The following is a 19560-nucleotide window of genomic DNA, read 5'->3' on the forward strand; positions in this document are numbered from 1 at the left end:
TAGAGCACGGAGCCGACGAGGAAGAGGCAGCTGCCGAACATCGTCGCGTTCGTCGTCGCCAACACGGAAACCTTCGCGAGGCGCGCGTCCTTGGAGCCGCCGGAGAAGGCGTCGCCCGTGTGCGCGCCGTTCAAAAAGCACGCGAAGATGAAGAGCGCGGAGCCGATGATGAAGCCGCCGGAGCCGTAGCGGCCCGCGGTCTCGGACCCGAGGCGCGACGACACCTCGGGGATGTAGAGCACCGTCGCGCCGTTGAAGAAGACGGAGCCGACGAGGTACAGAAAGTTCATCGTGACCTCGAAGCGGTGCGACACGTGCGACGCCTCCTCCATGTCGAAGAGCGACGTCGCGAAGTAGATGACGCCGCCGACGAGGTACAGGTAGCAGCCCGCCTCCACGTAGGCCGAGAAGCTCGGCAAAAAGTAGACGGACCCCACGACGAAGAGGAGCCCCGCGAAGACGTAGGCGTAGCCGAGCAGCGACTCGACCCAGTGGACGTCGGCGACGTCGGCCTCGATCCACTCGACGACCTGGGCCACCTCGCCCTGGCACGTGAGGTGCTTGTGCGCCTTCGCCGCCGCCGAGAGGTGGAAGACGCGCGGCCGGGCGACCTGCGGGCGCGGCATTGCGACTGGGCTCGTGGCCGGAGCGGCGTAGCTGCGCGTGAGGCGCTGCTTGTTCCGGTGCTGGAGGAACTTGGGGAAGTGCTCGAGCTGCTCGTTCACGAGCTCGCAGCGCAGCCAGGCGACGGAGGACCAGCCGATCGGGGCAGCGTGCCGACGAGCCAAAGTTGCACATGCATGATGCTGCGGATGCAGCTCTCCCGGCCGAAGCGCTTCGCAAGCTACGTGTCGTCCTGCCGCGCCCCGCATCGGTTCGCGCGCGCCGCGTCGCACGCGCCCCGTCGCGCAGCCGCATCGGTTCGCCGGCCCGGGCGCCGCGTCGCCGCGCGACCCCCGGCCCCGACCATGTACAAGCGCCTGCGCAAGGAGGCGGCGGAGGCGCGGCGGTCGACGGACCCGGACCTGCTGCTCTGCCCGTCGGAGGACAACCTGATGGACTGGCGCGCCTGGGTGCGCGGGCCCGAGGGCACGCCCTTCGAGCGGGGCGTCTTCGAGCTCGAGATCAAGGCGTGCGGCCAGTACCCGCTCGCGCCGCCCACCGTCCGCATGGTCACGCCCATCTTCCACCCGAACATCCACGGCGTCTCCGGCGAGATCTGCCTCGACATCCTCAAGCAGGAGTGGAGCCCGGCCTGGACCCTCGCGTCCGCGTGCACGGCGATCCGCGCGCTCCTCTCGGCGCCGAACCCGGACAGCCCGCTCAACTGCGACGCGGGCAACGTCATGCGCGCGGGCGACATGGACGGCTTCCGGGCCACGGCGCGCCAGTGCGTCGAGGACCACGCGCGCGGCGGCATGCCGAGCCGGGACGCGCTCGGCGACCTCGCGGCGCCGGGCAAGGCCGCGGCGCCGCCGGGCCGCTGCTCGACGTGGACGGCGATCCTCGTCGTGCTCGTACCCGTCCTCTGGGCCCTCTCCGCCATCTAGGACGGCGCAGTGGTTCTCTAACGCGGCGCGCGCGCGAGCGCGGCTAGTCTTAGACCCGCGACCCCCCGCGAAGGAAATTGCCACTGATTTGAGAGCTCGCGCCACTCAAGTCTCACACCGGGCAGCGTCGTCGCGCCGTCAACCGTGCGCGCAATGGCCCAGCGATCGTCGGTCTTCGGCGACGGCATGATGCGCGACACGCGCATCGACGAGGACGACGACTTCGCGACTTTATACGGCGACGGCGCCGGCGACGCCGTGGAGCACAGCGGCTGGCGCACGAGCGACGCGCCGGCGTCGCTGGCGGCCTGCGACGGCGACTTCGACGAGGAGCTGACGGGCCCCGCGTCGCTGGAGACGGCGGGCGAGATGGAGGACGACGCGGACGACTACGGCTTCCGCGACGACGGCCGCGGCGGCGGCGACGACGGCGGCGCGCCGCCCGAGAGCGACGACGAGTCCATCGCGTCCGAGGTCGCGCGCGCGGACGCGCGCGAGTACGAGCGCGCGCGCGCCGAGGAGCGCGTCCTCGACGGCGACGCGGACTTCGAGGGCGAGGATCTGTACAGCCCCGCGGGCGACGAGACCGAGGCGTTCGAGGACGGCTTCGACCGCGCCGAGTCGCCGCCCCTGCGCTACGAGGTCGCGCTCGGGCGCCGCGGCGACGCGGCGACGTCGCCGCCGCGGGGCCTGGAGCGGCGCACGGAGGCGCGGGACCTGCTCGCGTCCGTCGTCGCGTCCGCATTCTGGCGCCACGACGAGACGCGGCTGCTCCTCGCGTTCGTCCGCTGGCTCGAGGTCGCCGCGGCGCACGCCATGGGCGGCGAGGCGGCGGCGGGCGACGACCCGGCGCCGGCGCCGACGCGCGCGGGCCGGCCGCCGCTGCCGCCGCCGCCGCCGCTCGCGCGGCCGGCCGACGACGACGAGCCGCCCGAGGCCTGGGTGTCCGACTCGCCGCTCGACACGCCCGAGGGCTCCGACGACTTCGCCGACGTGAGCCCCTGGTCCGAGGACGCGTCGTCCCCGACGCCGACGGAGCTCGCGCGGCTCGAGGCGTCCGAGGCGGGCCGCCGCGCGCAAACAGACGACCGCGACGCGGAGCTCGAGGCCCAGGAGCGCGCGCTCGCGCGGCGCGAGCAGGACATGGACGACCGCGTCGCCGCGCTCGAGGCCATGGAGCGCGACCTCGCGGGCCGCCGGTCCGAGCTCTCCGCGGCGCGGCGGGCGCTCGCGTCCACCGCCGTCGCGCGCGCCGCGCGCGCCGCCGTCGACCGGCGCGCGGCGCGCCGCCTGGCGCTCCGGGGCGCCTTCGGCCTCCTCCGGCCCGAGGCGCCGCCGCCGCCGCCCCCGTCGCCGAAGGCCAACGGCGCGAACGGGGCCGCGTCGCCGAACGAGTGGGCCGAGGCCGTGACGTTCGCCGCCGCCGCGCACCTCGAGCGCGCGACGGCCGTGAACCGCGAGCTCAAGAAGCGCAACCGGACGACGCGGCGGCGCGCGAGCCGCCTGGCCGTCGCCGTGCTCGAGCGGCACCGGCGCGAGTTCCTCCGGCGCCACGCCGTCGGCTTCGCGTTCTCGGAGTGGGCCGCGACGCTCGCGCTCGCGCCCGTGCGCGCGTCGCGCGAGGCGTCGCGCCTCCGCGAGGCCATCATCGCGCTGGAGAACGGCAACTCGGCGGCCCTCGACGCCGTCTTCAGCCACTATTCCGTGGCCGCGCCGGCGCGGTCGTCGGACGCGAAGCTCCCCAACGGCCGCGCGCGGCCCCGGTGGCACGCGGCCAAGCCCCTCGCCCTCGCCGGGACCGCGCGCCTCAAGTCGCGGCCCCACGCCGTGCTGTCGCTCTGCCTGCCCCTCGAGCGGCTCTGGGCGCTCACGCGCGACTTCGGCGTCGCGCCGGCGTTGGCGTCGTACGCGTACCTCATGCAGCTCGCGCACGACGTGCTCCACAGCAAGCGCATGCGCACGGACGTCGGGCGCGTCGACCCGGACGCCAACGCCCTCGACCGCGACCAGTTCGCGAACGTCCTGGCCCGGCTGGCGCTCCACGCGGCTCCTCCCGACGACCTCGCGGACCCGCCCCACACCGTCGCGCACGCCGTCGACCGCATGCTCGTCGCCATGGAGTGCTCCGGGGGGCTCGCGAAGATCGGGCTCCACACGAAGCGCTTCCAGCTCACGACCGCGAAGCGGACCGCGCGGCGGCCGGGCTCCCGGAGCCCGTCCCCGGGGAGCCCGACCCGGCGGTCGCCCCGGTCGCCCTAGGCGCCTAGAGGCGTGTGTGTGACGTCGTCGTCTCTCGGCGTTGTTTGCGCGCACCCGCCAGTGCTGCCGAGTTGGTTTTTTGTTTTTAGGGTGCCGAAGCGAAGGTGGCCCGGGCTCCCACCGCGGGGACGCCACCGGGCCGAGGTGGGGCCGCCTAGGACGACTCCGCCGCGGGCGCGGGCGTCGCCGCGGCCTTGGCGGCGGCCTTGCGCTCGGTCTTGAGCTTGGCCTTGGACTTGCGGGCCTCGGCCTGGTCGGCGAGCGCCTTCTCGCGCGCCTTCTCGCCCTTGAGCTTGTGGATCGACTCCATGAGCACGCGCTTGTTCTTGAACTGGTTGCCCTTGGCGCGCATGTAGAGGTCGTGGTAGAGGTGGTGGTCGATCTTCTTCGCCTCGCGGTACTTGCGGAGCAGGCGGCGGAGCACGCGCTGGCGCCGCATCCAGAGGACCTTCATGGGCATGCGCGCGTTCGCCGTACCCTTGCGCTTGCCGAGGCCCGTGTGGCGGCCCTTGCGCTTCGCGTCGAGGTGGCGCTGGCAGCGGCTCCGCGAGTGCACGACGACGGGCTTGCGGATGACGAAGCCGTCCTTGATGAGCTTGCGGATGTTCTGGCGCGAGTTCGCCATCGAGATCTCGTTCGTCTCGTTGGGGTCCATCCACACGCGGTTCTTGCCCGCCTTGAGCACGGACGCGGCCAACCGCTTCTGGAGCGAGAGGGACGACATCTTTGCCTACGCGAAGGGGGCGGGTCGGGGACCGGCGTGGGGGCGCGCGCGTCGAGCGGCTCTCTCTGCGTCGACGACGGCGGCGGCGGTGGCGGCGCGGCGGCATCAGAAGAGCTGGCGTCGAAACGCCGCGTCCCGTGTGTCGCTGCGTCGTCAGCCCCGTCTCCGCCGCCGTCCCCGGCACCTCCGGCGGGCCCGCTGCGACTTGCGCGTGGGAGCCTCCGCCGCGCAGGACGTGGAGCTGCCGCGTCGCCAGGGAGTGACCCCCGACACCGCGTAAGCCCGTCGTTCACACGCGTCGTCGTACCCGCACGTCTGTCGCCGTGGAACCACCGTCAGGGCCCTCTCGTGGGCGCGCGCCGCCACACGTCGGACGCTGCGCATTGCGGTCGATGTCCTCGCCCACAGTCGATGCTCGCTCGCCGAGGCCTCCCAAGACTAACCCTCACTTTTTGGCCGGGGGTCAACTTGCAGTGTATATAATAGCCGCAAACTCGCAATATGGGGCAGCCCTAGCGCGAACGCGATGCGGCGTATGTGGCCGCTCGTCGTCGCGCTCCTGCGCGCGCAAGACCCACAACCAATAAAAAAGATGAGCTTCCGCGAGAAGCAGCGCGAGTGGCGGAAGCGCGAGATGGAGCTGCGGCGCGACAAGCCCTGGCAGTTCACGCCGCGGCCGTCGAGCGACCCGACCCCAAAACCGACGCCGGCGCCGGCCACGGGCAGGCCGACGGTGGCGCCGACGCCGCGGCCGACGGCCGCGCCGGTCACGGGCAAGCCGAGCCACGCGCCCACGCGGCCGACCTCGCATCCGACGCTCGGGCCGTCGTCATCGCCGCCGTCCGGCGCGCCGTCGCCCGCGCCGTCGCCCGCGCCCACGGCGGTTTCCGAGCGCGCCGCCCGCGTCCGCGACCGGCCGAACGTCGTCGCCTGCGAGCGCGGCGTCTGGGCCGCGTTCGCGAGCGCGAAGACGCGGCGCCACTGCTTCCGGGCCAACTACGCGTACCGGAAGCGCGCGGGCCGCCGCGAGGCGTTGCCCGTCGCGGGCCGCTACCGCAACGCGCGCTTCACGGCGAGCAAATACGGCGCGCTGCCCCTGCCCGTCGACGTGAAGCGGCTCGCGGCCGCGAGCCTCGGGGGCTACGCGGCGTGCAACCCGTCGATCGCGCGGCTCCCGGCGGCCGTCGCCGGCAAGCTCCGGCGTTTCTACGGCAACGCGACCTACGTGGCCACCGTGCGCCACAGCTACGCCCAGTGCTACTTGCTGGGCTACGCGGAGATGGCCGAGCGCACGGACGGCGCTTTGGACCTCCGGCGCCACTCGTCGGTGCTCGTGCTCGACGCGGACCTCTGCGTGCTCGCCGTCGCGGGCTACGCCAACGCGACGCGGCGGCGCGACGCCGAGTGGCACGCCGAGGACGTGCGGCTCCTCGCGTTCCGCGGGAAAGTCGTCGCGACGGCCGTGCTCACTCCGGAGCCCGCTTTAAAAGACGTCGTCGCGCAGCGCTTCGGCGTCTACGAGCTCGTCCTGGGCCTGGGCGACGACGGCCGGCTCCTCGCGTCCTTCGAGGCGGCGCCGGCGGCCTTCTTCGACGACCCGGCGCTCGGCGTGCCCGTGGCGACGCGCGTCCGCAACGTCGGCGTCGCGCCCTTGAGACCGCCGGGCGCGCGCCGCGCGACGCTGGCCTTCGTGACCTTCCTCGGGCGCGACGCGCCCCGCCTGGAGCCGACTCTTTCCGCCGCCGTCGCGGGCTGCCGGAACGCGACGCGCGACGGCTGCCGGGTTTTGGGGAACCGCTTCCGGAAGGGCCTCTCCGCGGGCCGCTTCCACTGGCTCCACAACAACGTGAACCCGCTCCTCCTCCACAAACGCGGCCTCCTCCTCGCCGTGGGCCACGACCACGGGCCCGAGCGGCGCATCACCCACGGCGAGGCGAGCGTCAACGGCTACCGGGAAATCGCGAAGACGATGTCCTACAACACGTACCTCCACTACTTCCTCCTCTACAACGCGACGCCGCCCTACGCCAAGGTCGCCCAGTCGCCGGCCTTCTGCTTCCCCGCGGCGCCCGACGACGCGAAGCGCTGCGACCTCGTCCAGTTCGTGACGTCGCTCACGCACGGCGAGACGCCCGACGACGTCCTCCTGGGCTTCGGCGTCAACGACTGCGAGGCCGCCTACGCGACGCTCCCCGTGGACCTCGTCGTCGCCTTCAGCCTCGGCTGCCGGGACCCGAAAGCGCGCGGCGCGGCGCTCCGCCACCTCGCCGCCGCGGCGGACCGCGTCGCCGCCGCGGACCGCGCGTGGAACGCGACGGCGGCCGGGGCCTGGGAGGCGCTCCTCTTCCCCGAGGGGCGCCACGGCGACGAGCGCGCACCGACCGTCCCGGAGGTGCCGGAATACGCGTTCCGATAGGAGGGCGGGTCTCTTCCGTCGGAGAGGGGTGGGAGGGCTCGAATCGGCGAGCTGAGGCGAGCGCCGAGTCAAAAAATCGAGCAACCGCCTCACGCGCCCCCGCCTTTCACGCCGCCGTCGCCGCCCCCGCCTTTCACGCCGCCGTCGCCGCCCCCGCCTTTCACGCCGCCGTCGCCGCCCCCGCCTTTCACGCCGCCCCCGCCTTCGTTCCTGATGTCGAAACGAACCCGCAAGACACTGTGCAAGACCTCCGCCATGGACGCCGTGCGCGCCGCCTCTCGGGGCGACCTCGAAGACCTGCTCGAGAAATTGGTAGAGAACGACCCGAAATTAGAGCAGCGCGTCGTCGCCGAGCTGACCGCGGCGCGCGCGCCGGCCAAGCCGCGGGTCGCCGAGACGTCGACGCTGACCGTCGGCGGCACGGGCGCGTTCGACAAGCTGAACGAGACGCTGCTCCTCGACGTCCTGCTCCGGCTCGAGCCGCACGAGCGCCTCGAGTCCATGTCCTCCTGCAAGGGGTGGCTCGCGCTGCGCAAGGACCCGACGTTTTGGCCGGCGCTGCAATTCCGCACGCGCCAGGTGTCGTCGTGGGAACTCCCGGGAAATCCCGGGGGCGGAACGCGTATCCGAACCGTTTCCCCGCGGACTCTGAACAAGCTCGTCGGGCCGGCGCGCGTCCTGCCTCCGCTGACGAATCTCGTGAGCCTGGACGTCCAGGATTCCACCTCCAACAAGCACGGCATCGGCGCCGCGGACTGGTCGCAGCTTCTCCGGAACCTCCGCGTGCCCCCGGACCAGCTCCGCGAACTCTCGATCCGCGGAAAGGTCTTCAAGATCACGTTCTACAAAGCGTGCGCGAAGCTCTTCGGATCCGGCCTGCGGGAGCTGCGCGTCGGCGTCCACAACGGGGGCGTCGACTGGGGCTGCATCAGTACTATCCTCGCCTCCTGCCCGCGCCTCGCGAAGCTCACGATCCCCGCGCGGGCCGTGGCCGCCATCGACGCCGTCAACGAGGAGCTTCGGAAAGCGCGGGGCGGCGGCGCGGCGGCCCTCGAGTCGCTCACGATCGAGGCCGACAGTTCCTCTTATGGATACGGCGTCTTCCGGCCCGCCGACGTCTTCAGCACGGTCCAGCGCCACTTCCCGGAGATATCGGAGCTCCGCACGCGGCTGGACCTCGACGCCTCCGTCATCTCATCGTACATCGCCGTGAAACGATTGGCCATCCGATGCCGAGCGCAAAATTACACTGTGGAAGAATCGGATGACGCGCTCGTTGCGCGAGCCTTCGCGCTCGCACAGACTATCACGGCGTCGTGCCCCAAGCTCGAGAGCCTCGATGTGGCCTTTGAGACCTCGCGGGCCTCCTCCTCCAACATTGCTGCCGTGCGTGCCTTCCTGCAGGCCTGCCCGAGCAACGCTCTTCTTCGTGAGCTGCGATTGAGGAATGTCGAGCTTGCCGGCCCTCGCGAGCCCGGGCACGTCGCTCCGTCGGTCATCGCCGCGCTCATCGGTGACGTGTCCAAGTCGCCCGGGGCTCCGCGGCACAGCATGAAGCTCGACTTGATTCTCGGAGAGCGGCATGCGTACGGGCAGAACGGCAACGAGCACGGGAGCCGCACGCACGGCGGCATCGATGTCGCCAAGGCCGTCGCCGAGGCGGCGATTCCGAAGGCAAAGGCGCGGCCGGACCTCCGCGTCCGCGTCGGCTACATCAAGCCCGGCGGCTATGACTTCGCAAAGAAGCACTTCTTCGACATGGACGCGAATCTGCAGTGGCTCTAGTCACGCAGGTCGCGGCTCGTAAGACCTACGTAAGACCCTAAGCACGATTGTCGTGGCAGGCCTACCGGTGGGCTAGACCGGTGGGCGGCTGTAGCCTGGCTGTAGGCGGCCTGGCTTCAGGAGGCTTGGCTGTCGGCGGCTCCAACGACGCGCGGACTTGCCAAGGCTTGGCCGTGCTGCCACTGCTGGGCGCCCAGGCGGCCGCGGGATCGTTCCAGAGCCGCAGTTGTGGACGCCCACACCGTCGTGCGCGCGCGCAACGGCGTCGGTGATGTCCGCGCCCTACAAGTTCGCCGGATGCTTGACGGGCACGCGTCGGTCCGCGCCGTCGGCAAGCGACAGCGACGATGAGCTGGCTTGCGTTCCAAAGCCGCGGCGGCGGCGCGTCGTGGTCGAGTCGAGCTCGTCCGATAGCGACGAGCCGATCGCGAAGAGCGTGAGGAAGAAGAAGAAGCTCCAGGGCGGCTCTGCCGCGAACGCGAGGAGCGCCGACGCGCCGAAGCGCGCGAAGGCCGCCGCCACGCCGCGGCCGACGCCCGCGCCCGCGGTCGACGCGATGGCGTCGTCCGAGGACAACAAGAAGCCAGCCACCGTCGCGAGCACGATGAGCTCGCTGACGGCGCCGTCGCGGCGCGCGTCCGCGGCCGACGCGATCATCGACGAGCTCCTGGACGACGCGCCGCCCGCGACCGCGAAGCCGCCGCCCGCGCCCGCGCCCGCGCCCGCGGCCGCGAAGCCGCCGCCGCCCCCGACGAAGCCCGCGGACCCGCCGCAGCAACGACCGGGCGGCTTCCCGGCGACGCGGCGGTCGCGGTGCCCCTGCGGCGAGTGGGTCGAGATCGGCGAGCTCCTCGGGCGGACGCCGAAGGGCGCCTGGGGCCACGCGCGCTGCGCCGCGCGGCTGTCCGAGGAGGCGGCCGCGAACGTCGCGAAGATCCCGGACCTCACGAGCGACCAGCGCGCCGTCGCCGAGTGGCGGCCCGCGAGCTGGGCGTCGGCCGCGCGGGGCCGCCGCGTCCGCGTCATCGCGCACGCCGGCACGGGCAAGACGACGACGCTGACGGCGCTCGCGCGGGGCCTCACGGCGTCGTCCGCCAAGGGCGGCGACCCCTGGCTGCGCATCGCCTACTGGACCTTCTCCAAGGCCTCGGCCGAGGACGCGGGCGCGCGCTTCGGCCCGCGGACGGGCCGGTGCGGCGTCGACGCGCGGACGATGCACAGCGCGCTCCTCGCCTACGTCCAGCGCGGCGAGGCGCGCGACGGCCGGCGGCGCCTCGAGTGCCCGCCGCGGCTGCCGCAGACCATGGAGGACGTCGCCGCGCTCCTCGACCCGGAGCTCGACAACGTGGCCAAGTGCCGCCTCGACGCGTTGCGGTCGCGGAAGCGCGGCGACACGGCGCGGGACTGGGGCCTGAAGCTCCGCGCGGACCGGCGGGACCTCGCGGCCAAGGCCTGGCGCGTCGCCGTCGAGTACTGCCGGTCCGCGGACGACGACGTGCTCGGGCGCCACGTGCCGGACGACGTGCAGCGCGCGGACGCGGACTTCTGCGGCCGCTACGGCCCCCAGTGCGGCGCGCTCCGGCCCTTCCTCGCGCGCTGGGCGAAGACGCTCTGGGCCGCCGCGTCGGACCCGGACCGGGCGGACCTCGCGTGCACGCAGGAGGTCATGGCGAAGAAGGCGCTCCTCCGGCTCCGCGCGCGGCCCGACGAGACCATGGCCTGGGGCGGCGGCAGCGCGGCGGCGCCGCCGCACGTGCTCTTCGTCGACGAGGCCCAGGACCTCGACGACTGCGCCCTGGCGATCATCGAGTGCCAGCGGAGCCGCGGCCCGACGACGTGCGTGCTCGTGGGAGACCCGGCGCAGGCCATCTACCTCTTCCGGGGCGCGAGCGACAAGTCCCTGCGGGACACGAAAGTCAGCGGCCACGCGGACGAGGCGTTCGAGCTCCGGCGGTCCTTCCGCTTCGGTCCGGCCATCGCGCGCGAGGCGAACCGCATGCTCTCGGTGAAGGCGCACTACGACCGCACGTTCCGCTTCGAGCCCGTCGTCGGCTGCGGCCCGCCGGACGGCGCGGTCGCGCGCTGGGAGGAGTCGGGCCTGCCCGCGCCGCCCTTCGCGTTCATCTGCCGGTCGAACAAGGGCATCGTCGACGCCGCGGCCAAGGTCGTCGGCCTCGTCCCGCCCCTCGCGGGCGAGGCCGCGGGCGACGCGCCGGCGCCGCGGGACGTGCGCCTCGACTTCGGCGCCGACGGCGGCGCCCAGGGCGTGCTCGCCTACCTCCAGGTCGTCGACGACGTCTTCGCGCTCTTCGCCAACGCGGCGCGGCGGCCCGGCGCGCCGCCGGCCGTGGCCAAGTGGCGCTCCTTCGCGGACCTGCTCCGGGCCGCGGAGGAGGAGGACGCCGCCGGCGCGCGCGGGTCCCTCGTCGACGTCAACGTGCGCGGCGCCGCCGACGCGGTGCAGAAGTGGCGCGAGCGCACGCCGCGGCTCACGGCGTCGCTCCGCGGCGCGAACGCCGCGCGCGCCGCGCCGACGGTGACCTTCGCGACGTCCCACAAGACCAAGGGCCTCGAGTTCGACGTCGTCGTCGTCGGCGACGACTTCGCGGCGCTCGTCGACGACCACGGCGCGCCGTCGAAGTTCGTCAAGAAGGAGGAGATCCACGCGTGGCACGTGGCCCTGACGCGCGCGAAGCGCGCGCTCTACGTGCCGCCCAAGTTCGCGGCGCTCCAGGACCTCCACGCGCGCACGCGCAAGGTCGTCCCCGGCGCGCCGCCGCCGCCGCCGCCGGGCCCGGCGCAGGTCGGCCTGCTCGCCGTCGTCCAGGCGCCGCCGGGGCCCGCGCCGGTGTCCATCGGCGCCATGATGCTCGCGAAGAAGGCGCCCGCGGCGCGGAAGCGGCACCCGGGCTGGTGACCAAGGACGCCGTAAGCACCATGCCATGTGCGCTAGTCCTACGCGCGCGCGTCCTCGAGCCGCCGGAGCTCGTGCTGCAGCCGCGCGGCGCGCGACACGTCCGCGGCGTCGCAGGTCGCGATCGTGTAGCGAACGGCCCTGAGCGACGCCTGCAGGGTGCAGTCGTACCGTCTCGACAGGTCCCGCCGCGCGAGCGCGGCGCAGTAGAGGCTCCGGCGCTCGGACTCGTCGAGCGCCGGGTGCGTCAGCGGCAGCAGCAGCCGGATGAGCGCGCTCAGCGACAGCTTCGCGGGGACGTGCTTCCGCAGCCGCCGGGCCAAGATGGCGCGCAGCGCGGGGCGGTTGAGCCGCACGGCCTCGTCGACGTCGGGCAAACTGCCGACGAAGGACGCGACGTAGCGCAGGACGTCGTCGGGCAGCCGCTTCGCCGGGCTCCGCCGCGGGAGCGCGAAGGCGCGGATGGCCTCGACGGCGGCGACCATCGCGGCGGCGGCGGTTGTTGCCGCGGCCTCGGCGTGCACTCGTGGCTTGAGCGCGGTGCCCTGGCCGCACACGGCGCTGCTTCGAGGCGCCCAGCCCAGCCCAGCCGCACAATTACACACGACTGAAATTCACTCACTTGATATATTCAACATCTCAGCTCTTTTATAGCAAGAGTTTCGTTCACTGAACGCCGCGCTTTTGTTCCTCGAGAAACAGACGATGATGCTGCTTCACCTCGCCCTCTCGCTCGTCGCCGCTGCCCAGGCCGCTCGCGACCCGGCGAGCCAGCTTGACGAGGCCCGCGCGAAGCTCCAGGCGTTGGGCAAGCCGCTGCCGAAGGCGCTCTCCAAGGCCCTGGGCGCGGGGGGCAGCCCGCCCCGGTTCGCAGCCGAAGCGCCTCGTGCCCACGGCGCACCCGCTGCTCCACGAGCGGCTCGAGGCCCATGGCAAACTGACGCTGTCCGACTTCGCGGCGGCCCACGCCGCGCCCGCGCCGTCCCGCGAGGCCAAGGCGGCCGCGGCCTCGAGGGCGCGCGCGTCGCGCCTCGGCGGCCTCGACACGTCCACGGACGACGCGGACTGCGCGGCCAACGTACAGACGACGTGCGGCTCGCCGGACCTGCTCGACGACGACGTCGTCGTCGCCTACCCGCCGGACGAGTGCGCGAGTTGCGCCTACGGCGCCGCGGGTTCGCTCGGCGCGCTCGACTGCCTCACCTGCGCGGACGGCGGCGGCAGCATCATCGTCCTCTTCAGCGACTGCACGGGCCTCTGCGCGTCCGACGACGCGACCATCACCTACTACACGGCGCTCGGCTTCGGGGACCTCGACACGTCCGCGTGCGTCGCGTACCCGGAGTGCTACTCGACCGACGACATCTCCGGCTTCAGCCAGACGGGCACGAACAGCCTGTTCCTCGACGACGACGGGTCGTCCTACTCCTACTCCTACGGGTCGGACGGCGGCTACGCCTACGGCAACTCGGGGGACGCGGACGGGGCCTACGGCAACTCGGGGGACGCGGACGACTTCCTGGCGGAGTTGGACTCGGAGTGCCTCGAGACGACGCTCGCGACCTACTTCATCTGCGTCATGGAGGAGGAGAGCTGCTGGGGCGACGACGCGATGGACGACGACGACGACGACGACGGCCCGGGGCCCGCGTCCTGCTCCGACGTCGCCGCGGCGTTTCCGGAGGTCTGCGCGCTGGACCCGGCCTGCGAAGCGTGCGCGGCCGACGAGGTCGCGATGAACGAGTGCATGTTCGCGACGGTCGCCGACGCCTACGGCTGCGACGGCACCTGGGACTGCGACGCCGTCGGCGCCGTCGACTACGTCGTCGCCGGCGAGCTCTCCTTCGACGGCATCACCTACGAGGACGCCGTCGCGGCGCCCGAGGTCTTCGTCGCGGCCATCGCGGCCGCCGCGGGCGTCGACGAGGCCCTGGTCAGCGTGACCATCGCCGCCGCGCGGCGCCGCAGGCTGAGCGCGTCCGTCGTCGTGACCTACGAGATCGACGTCGAGGACGCGGACGAGGGCGACGACCTCGTCGACGCGCTCGACGCGGTGACGACGTCGGAGATGGAGACGTACGTGCAGACCGCGGCCGCGGCCGAGGGCGAGTCCGCGGCCTTTGCCGCCGTCACCGTCGACTCCATGTCCGCGGAGGTGACGGCGTCGTCCGACGTCCAGGACGGCGGCGCGCGCGCGGGCCTCGCGCTCGCCGCCGCCGCCGCGGCCGCGGCCGCCGCGGTCCTCCTCTGAGCGGACCTGGCCGCCGCTTCGCGCCGCGCAAGGGACCCCGAATTCGCACGAACGCGCGGCCGATATGCCGCCGAACGAACCCGCGAGGTCTCGCCTTACGCCTAGGTCCAGGGGCTGAAGCCGTACTGGTAGAGGAAGGCGTTCTCGCTCCGCCGCCAGGCGTCGGCGCCGTCCGCGCCGAAGCCCGCGTTCGAGTACCAGTTGAAGAGCTCGTCGCCCGCGTGGAGCACGGCGGCCTTGGGCGCGCGGACGACGAGGTCGTCGCCCTGGCGCGTGGACTGGACCGCGGCGCCCGTGATCTTCACGTTGAGCAGCTTCGGGTTCCGCCGCATGGCCGACGCGGACGGGTGGTTGAAGAGGTCCGCGAAGGGCACGAGAGCCACGTCGAGCGACGCCTCGAGATGGCTCAGGTCGAAGGCGCGCGTCAGCACGAGGAGCACGGCCCGCCGCGCTATGTCGCCGTCGCCGACGCCGCCGAGGGCCGCGACGTAGGTCACCGCGGCGTCGAGCTCGGCGACGACGGCGCGGAGCTGGTCGTCCGCGTCGGGGGCCTCGCCGCGCCACGCCGCGAGCGTCGGGTGGGCCGCGAGCGAGTCGGAGACGTCGCCCGGCCGCCCCCAGGGCAGCGTCGCCGCGTGGGCCGCCCAGGGGACGAAGGGGCCCTCGGGTTCGTCCGACGCGTACGCCTTGGCGAGCGCCGCGGCGACGAGGACCGCCTGCGCGTCCTTGCCCCGGCCCGCGCGCGCCTCCGCCGCGAGGAACGCCTCGGCCTCGGGCCCCAGCGCCGCCGCGGCCCGCGTCGCGCCGAGCACGGAGGCCATGGGCACCCGCGCGAGCTCCTCGCCGTTCTCCAAATCGCGCGCCGCGTAGACGCCGAAGCCGCCGCAGGAGTCGCAGTCGACGCGGACGGGGCCCACGGCGAGGCCCGCGCCGCGCTCGAGGATGGCGATGTTCTCCAGGGCGAGCAGCTTCGACGGCCGCCGCGCGACGATCGGCCGCGCGCGGAGCCGGGGCGCCGCGCGGAAGCCTTTGGGCGCGTCCTCCGCCGCGGCCTTCGCGGCGTCGTCGGCGGGCGCGACGCCCAGCGAGTAGTAGAGCAGCGCGCGGTGCTCGGGCCCCGCGGACTTGGCCGCGCCGTAGTGCTCGAGGCTCGCGTCGTAGAGCACGCAGTCGCCCGCTTTCAGCGGCGCGGACGTGTAGGCCGCGCCGTCGCGGCCGAGGAACACCGTGCCGCCCTCGTCGGTGGCGCCCACGTCCTGGAGCGCGACGAAGCAGACGATGCGCGGCGGGAGCTTGCCGTTGCCCTCGGCCCAGTCGCTGTGGAGGTGCTGGTGCGTCGCGCCGAGCGACGCCGTCAATCCCCCCAGCTCGACGACCTCGAGCTCGTCGCCGTCGGCCGCGCCGAGGAGCTCGCGCGCGGCGGCCTCGCAGCTCGGCAGGAGCGCGGCGAGCGCCTCGCTCAGGACGTGCCAGACGGTCGCGTCCTCGCAGGGCAGGAGCACGTCGCTCCGGGGCCCCGCGAACGTCGCTCGCATCGCGTCTCCCAATCGCAGCCGCGTGCCGGCGACGAAGCGCCGGTCGCGCGGGCCGTCGTCGTCGTCGAGCGTCGCGAGGAGGTCGTAGATGCGCGTGCGCAGCGCGGCGCAGCGGGATGCGTCGACGACGCCGTCGACGCGCGCGACGCCGATCTGGCCCAGGGCCCGGCCGGCGTCGGGCGACGGCTGCAGCGTCGCGGCGGTCGCCGCGTGCTGCGCTTCGATGGAGGCGTACGTCACGGCTTCGGCGATCGCCGAGGTCGCGAGCAGCAGCAGCTGCTGCGCAGCAGCGGATCCCGCGTGGGGCCATGCTTGCTGCGCCTCCGATAGTACGACGCACCATGTGCTAGCACTCAAGTTGTGGAGCGCCTTCAACCTTGAAGTCAAGTTTGGGAAAAGACGCGTTGCCGTGCGCGTTGCGAGACCGCGACGTGTTCGTGTACTTGCGGAAGACCGACGCGTGGTCCGCAAGCGCGGCCTCGAGCTCGTCCTCCTCGAGGTGCGTGTCTGGGTCCCGGCCCGCACGTCGGGGCGCGCGAAAACGGGAGCGCTTCTGTCTAAGCTTCGCACGAAGGCGCGTCCCTTACGGGGAGGACGCCGGGGCGACAGCACTCAGGGGTCGAGGTTGTCCATGTTGAGGATGTGGCGGGAGATGATGAGCTTCTGGATCTGCGTCGTGCCCTCGTAGAGCTGGTAGATCTTGGCGTCGCGCATGAGCTTCTCGACGGGGTACTCCGTGTTGAAGCCCGCGCCGCCGAAGATCTGGACCGCGTCGGAGACGACCTTGTTGCAGTGCTCCGCGGCGAAGGCCTTGGCCATGGACGCGACCATGGTGTTGCTCACGCCGGAGTCGATGAGCGCCGCGGACTTGTGCGTCAGGAGCCGCGCGGCCTCGATGCCCGTGGCCATGTCCGCGAGCATGAATGCGATGGACTGGTGCCCCGCGATGGGCGAGCCCATGGTCTTGCGCTCCTTGGCGTAGGCCAGGGCCTCGTCCGTCGCGCGGCGCGCGACGCCGACGGCGCCCGCGGCGACGGGCGGCCGCGTGTTGTCGAAGGCGCCCATGGCGATCTTGAAGCCCGCGCCCTCGGACCCGAGCACGTTCGCCGCGGGCACGACGACGTCCTCGAAGAAGAGGGGCCGCGTGTCGGAGCAGCGCTGGCCCATGTTGACGAGCTTGTCGCCGACGTCGATGCCCGGCGTGTTCGCGTCGACGACGAAGCCCGTCATCTTCCGGCCCACGGACGCGTCGGGGTCCGTGACCGCGAGCACGAAGTACCAGCCGCCGTCGCCGCTCGACTGCGCGACGCCGCCGTTCGTGATCCAGAGCTTGGACCCGTTGATGACGTAGTCGTCGCCCTTCCTCACGGCCCGCGTCTGGATGCCCGCGACGTCGCTGCCCGCGCCGGCCTCGGACACGCCGTAGGCGCACTTGAGCGGGGCCTCGGTCATGCGGCCGAGGTACTCCTTCTTCTGCCGCTCGTCGCCCGCGAGGATGACGGGCATCTGGGCCAGCGTGTTGGCCTCGACGGCCGTCGACACGCCGCTGCAGCCCCACGCGAGCTCCTCCTGGATGACGCAGCCGTCGAGCGTGTGGAGGCCGATGCCGCCGTAGGCCTCGGGGATGTGGGCGTTGACGAGGCCCATCTCCCAGAGCTCGTTGAAGATCTCGTCGGGGAAGGCCATGGTCCGGTCGAGCTCCGCCGCCGCGGGCGCGATGACCTCCTTGGCGACCTGGCGCGCCATCAATTGGAAGGCCTTCTGCTCGTCCGTGAGCTCGAAGGACACGCCGCCGTGACCTTCGGCATCTTCCGGGAGCGCGCTGAGCGTGCGACTCGCGCGCGGGGCCGCGCGAGCGACGAGCTGGCGGGCGGCGAGACGGGACAACATCGTGTCGGTCAAAGGGCGGTGTGAAAGGGGTTCCTAGCGGTCGCGGCGCGGTGCGAAAGGGGGTCCTCGGGCGGCTGCGTCGGCGTGCGCGCGGGTGTCGAAGACGGGCAACACCTCGCGGAAGACAGCAAATTCTGCGATGGCGAGCGCCAGGTTGCCGTCCTGGAGACCATCGATGCGGCGGCCATGCGTCCTTAAAATGCTTCTAGTGACGCTCTTTTGCACACCAATCTCGGCACTGGCCCTGCGCGGCGGCGCGCGCGCGAAAAAAGCGCCGGAGAAGGAGCAGAAGAGCCTGCAGTGGCTGCAGGCCGGCGCGGCGCTCTGCGCGCGCGAGTGGCCGGCCGTGGCGGCGGGCATCGGCGGCGGTTTGGCAACGCTCGCGCAGCGCTGCGAGGTTCGCGGCGACGGCCTCTTCGCCGCCGCGGACCTGCCCGCGGGAACGCTCGCGACGCTCTACGCCCCCGATCTCACCGTCGACGCGAGCGGCGACGGCTTCGCGCTCGACGCCGACATGGAGGCGTCGGGTCGTCGCCTGCATTGGGTCTACCCGCCGGGCCTCGTCACGTCCGCGGTGCCCGCGGGCTCCGAGCGGTTCCACGTGTCCGCGAATCCGGCGCGCCGCGACGCCGGCTGGCTCGGCCACGTCGCCAATGACGGCGCCGAATGCGCTGCCGCCGACGACGACGCGGTGCTGCGCTACCTCGCCGCCTCGCGCGCGGCGCGGAGCGGAGTCCTTGTCCCGCTGTGCGTGCCGTTGATGGGCCTCGTGCTGACGGAGGACGTCGCGGCCGGCGACGAGATCCTCGTGACATTCGGTTACGACGCGTGGCTCGGCGCGCCGCTGCGGTCGGACCACCCGTCCGACATCGCCGACGCGCTCCGCGCGGACGCGACCGAGTACGTCGCCATGACCCTGCTGGCCGCGGAGAACTACGGCCGCGAGTTCGCCGCGCTCGCCCACTTCCTCGGCACGGGCAACATCGTCGAACACGCGCCGCCGCCGACCGCCAAGAGGCCGAAGAAGAAGAAGCGCGGCTTCGCCGGTAACCGTTAGTATTGGAAGACGCGCCGCGTGTTGCTGAACGAGATGTAGGCGTCGGCGAACTCGAAGGCCGCGCCGACGCTCGGCTCGTCGTTGCGGACGGCGTGTGCCCAGTTCGCGGGGACGTAGAGGACGTCCCCGGCGCGCTGGACGCACCGGCGCGCGTCGGCCGGCTCGCGCGCCCAGGTCGCCGGGTGCGCGACGGAGTAGACCGCGTCGGACGGCGGGAGGAGCCACCAGGTCTTCGCGCCGTGGGTCAGGACGTTGAGCGCGTGCTCGTGGTAGTGGAAGGGCGCGCCCGCGCCGGCCGGACCCGCGTAGACCTGGACGACGTCGCGCGCCGCGCCCGCGTGGAGGCGCGCCGGGTGGCGGTCGAGGAGCCCGTCGACGCGGTCCGTCGGTCGCAGCAGCTCGAGGAGCCGCGTCGCGACGTCGGTTTCGCCGAGCAGGATCGCCGCGGCGGCGCCGGTGTCGAAGACGTAGTCCGGCGGGGACGACGACGAGGGCTCCGCCCACGAGCGGACGAACGCGCCGAGCGTCCGCGGGCCGCGCGGCGCCGGGATGCCGAAGCTGCGTTCGCCGTGCGGGATGGGGTGCGGCGCCACGGCAAAATCGTCCCGCGTCGCGAGCGCCGCGGGCGCCCACGCGTCCGTCGCCCAGTCCGCGGCCTCGCCCCGCACGACGACGGGCGCGCCCGCGAAAATGTACGGCTCGAGGCCGCCCTCCGCGAGGTCCGAGAAGTCGAGCGACGCGATGCCGCAGTCGTCGTCGCCCGGGGCCTGGAGCGCCGCGATGTCCGCCGCGGTCCGCCCCCAGGCGTCCCGCGCCTCCGCTAACTCGGGCGCGCGGAGCGCGCGGAGCGCGCGGACCGCGCCCCGCGCGGCGGCGACGTGGAGCGCCGTGCGGTTCAGCGGCGCCGGCGACGCGCGCCCGGCGAGCGACGCGCGCGCGCCGAGCGCGACGAGCGCCTCGCACGACTCCGAGGCGCCGAGCCACGCCGCAAAGGCCAGCAGACCGGTCGCGAGGTCCGCGTCGACGGCTTCCGCGTGCCTCCGGACCGCGGCGACGAGGACTTCGTCGGAGACGCGCCGGTTCTCCTCCGCCGCGGGGTCGCGAGCCGAAAAACGGGTCCGCTATATGGAATATAGCGCCCGGGGCGAATCTTACGTCCGCGGAGGGTTCCTAGACGCT

At 73.0% G+C, this 19560-nt stretch overlaps 3 protein-coding genes across 3 annotated transcripts; 1 reads left to right on the plus strand and 2 right to left on the minus strand.

Moving 5' to 3' along the window:
- Positions 1 to 977: 977 nt before the first annotated feature.
- AURANDRAFT_16391 (hypothetical protein) lies at positions 978 to 1427 on the plus strand (the record flags this gene model as incomplete). Its single annotated transcript, XM_009040875.1, has 1 exon — positions 978 to 1427. A coding segment is annotated over one exon (450 nt), but the record flags the coding sequence as incomplete, so codon positions are not given.
- A 2587-nt stretch (positions 1428 to 4014) lies between these two features.
- Positions 4015 to 4533, minus strand: AURANDRAFT_6947 (hypothetical protein; the record flags this gene model as incomplete). Its single annotated transcript, XM_009040887.1, has 1 exon — positions 4015 to 4533. A coding segment is annotated over one exon (519 nt), but the record flags the coding sequence as incomplete, so codon positions are not given.
- Positions 4534 to 16046: 11513 nt separating this feature from the next.
- Positions 16047 to 17324, minus strand: AURANDRAFT_29630 (hypothetical protein; the record flags this gene model as incomplete). The annotated part of the gene is made up of 1 exon (XM_009040886.1): positions 16047 to 17324. The coding sequence occupies one exon, from the start codon at positions 17322 to 17324 to the stop codon at positions 16047 to 16049; it is 1278 nt and encodes a 425-aa protein (XP_009039134.1).
- Positions 17325 to 19560: the final 2236 nt, after the last annotated feature.

Source organism: Aureococcus anophagefferens, assembly GCF_000186865.1.
Source record: "Aureococcus anophagefferens unplaced genomic scaffold AURANscaffold_17, whole genome shotgun sequence".
Lineage (NCBI taxonomy): Eukaryota > Pelagophyceae > Pelagomonadales > Pelagomonadaceae > Aureococcus > Aureococcus anophagefferens.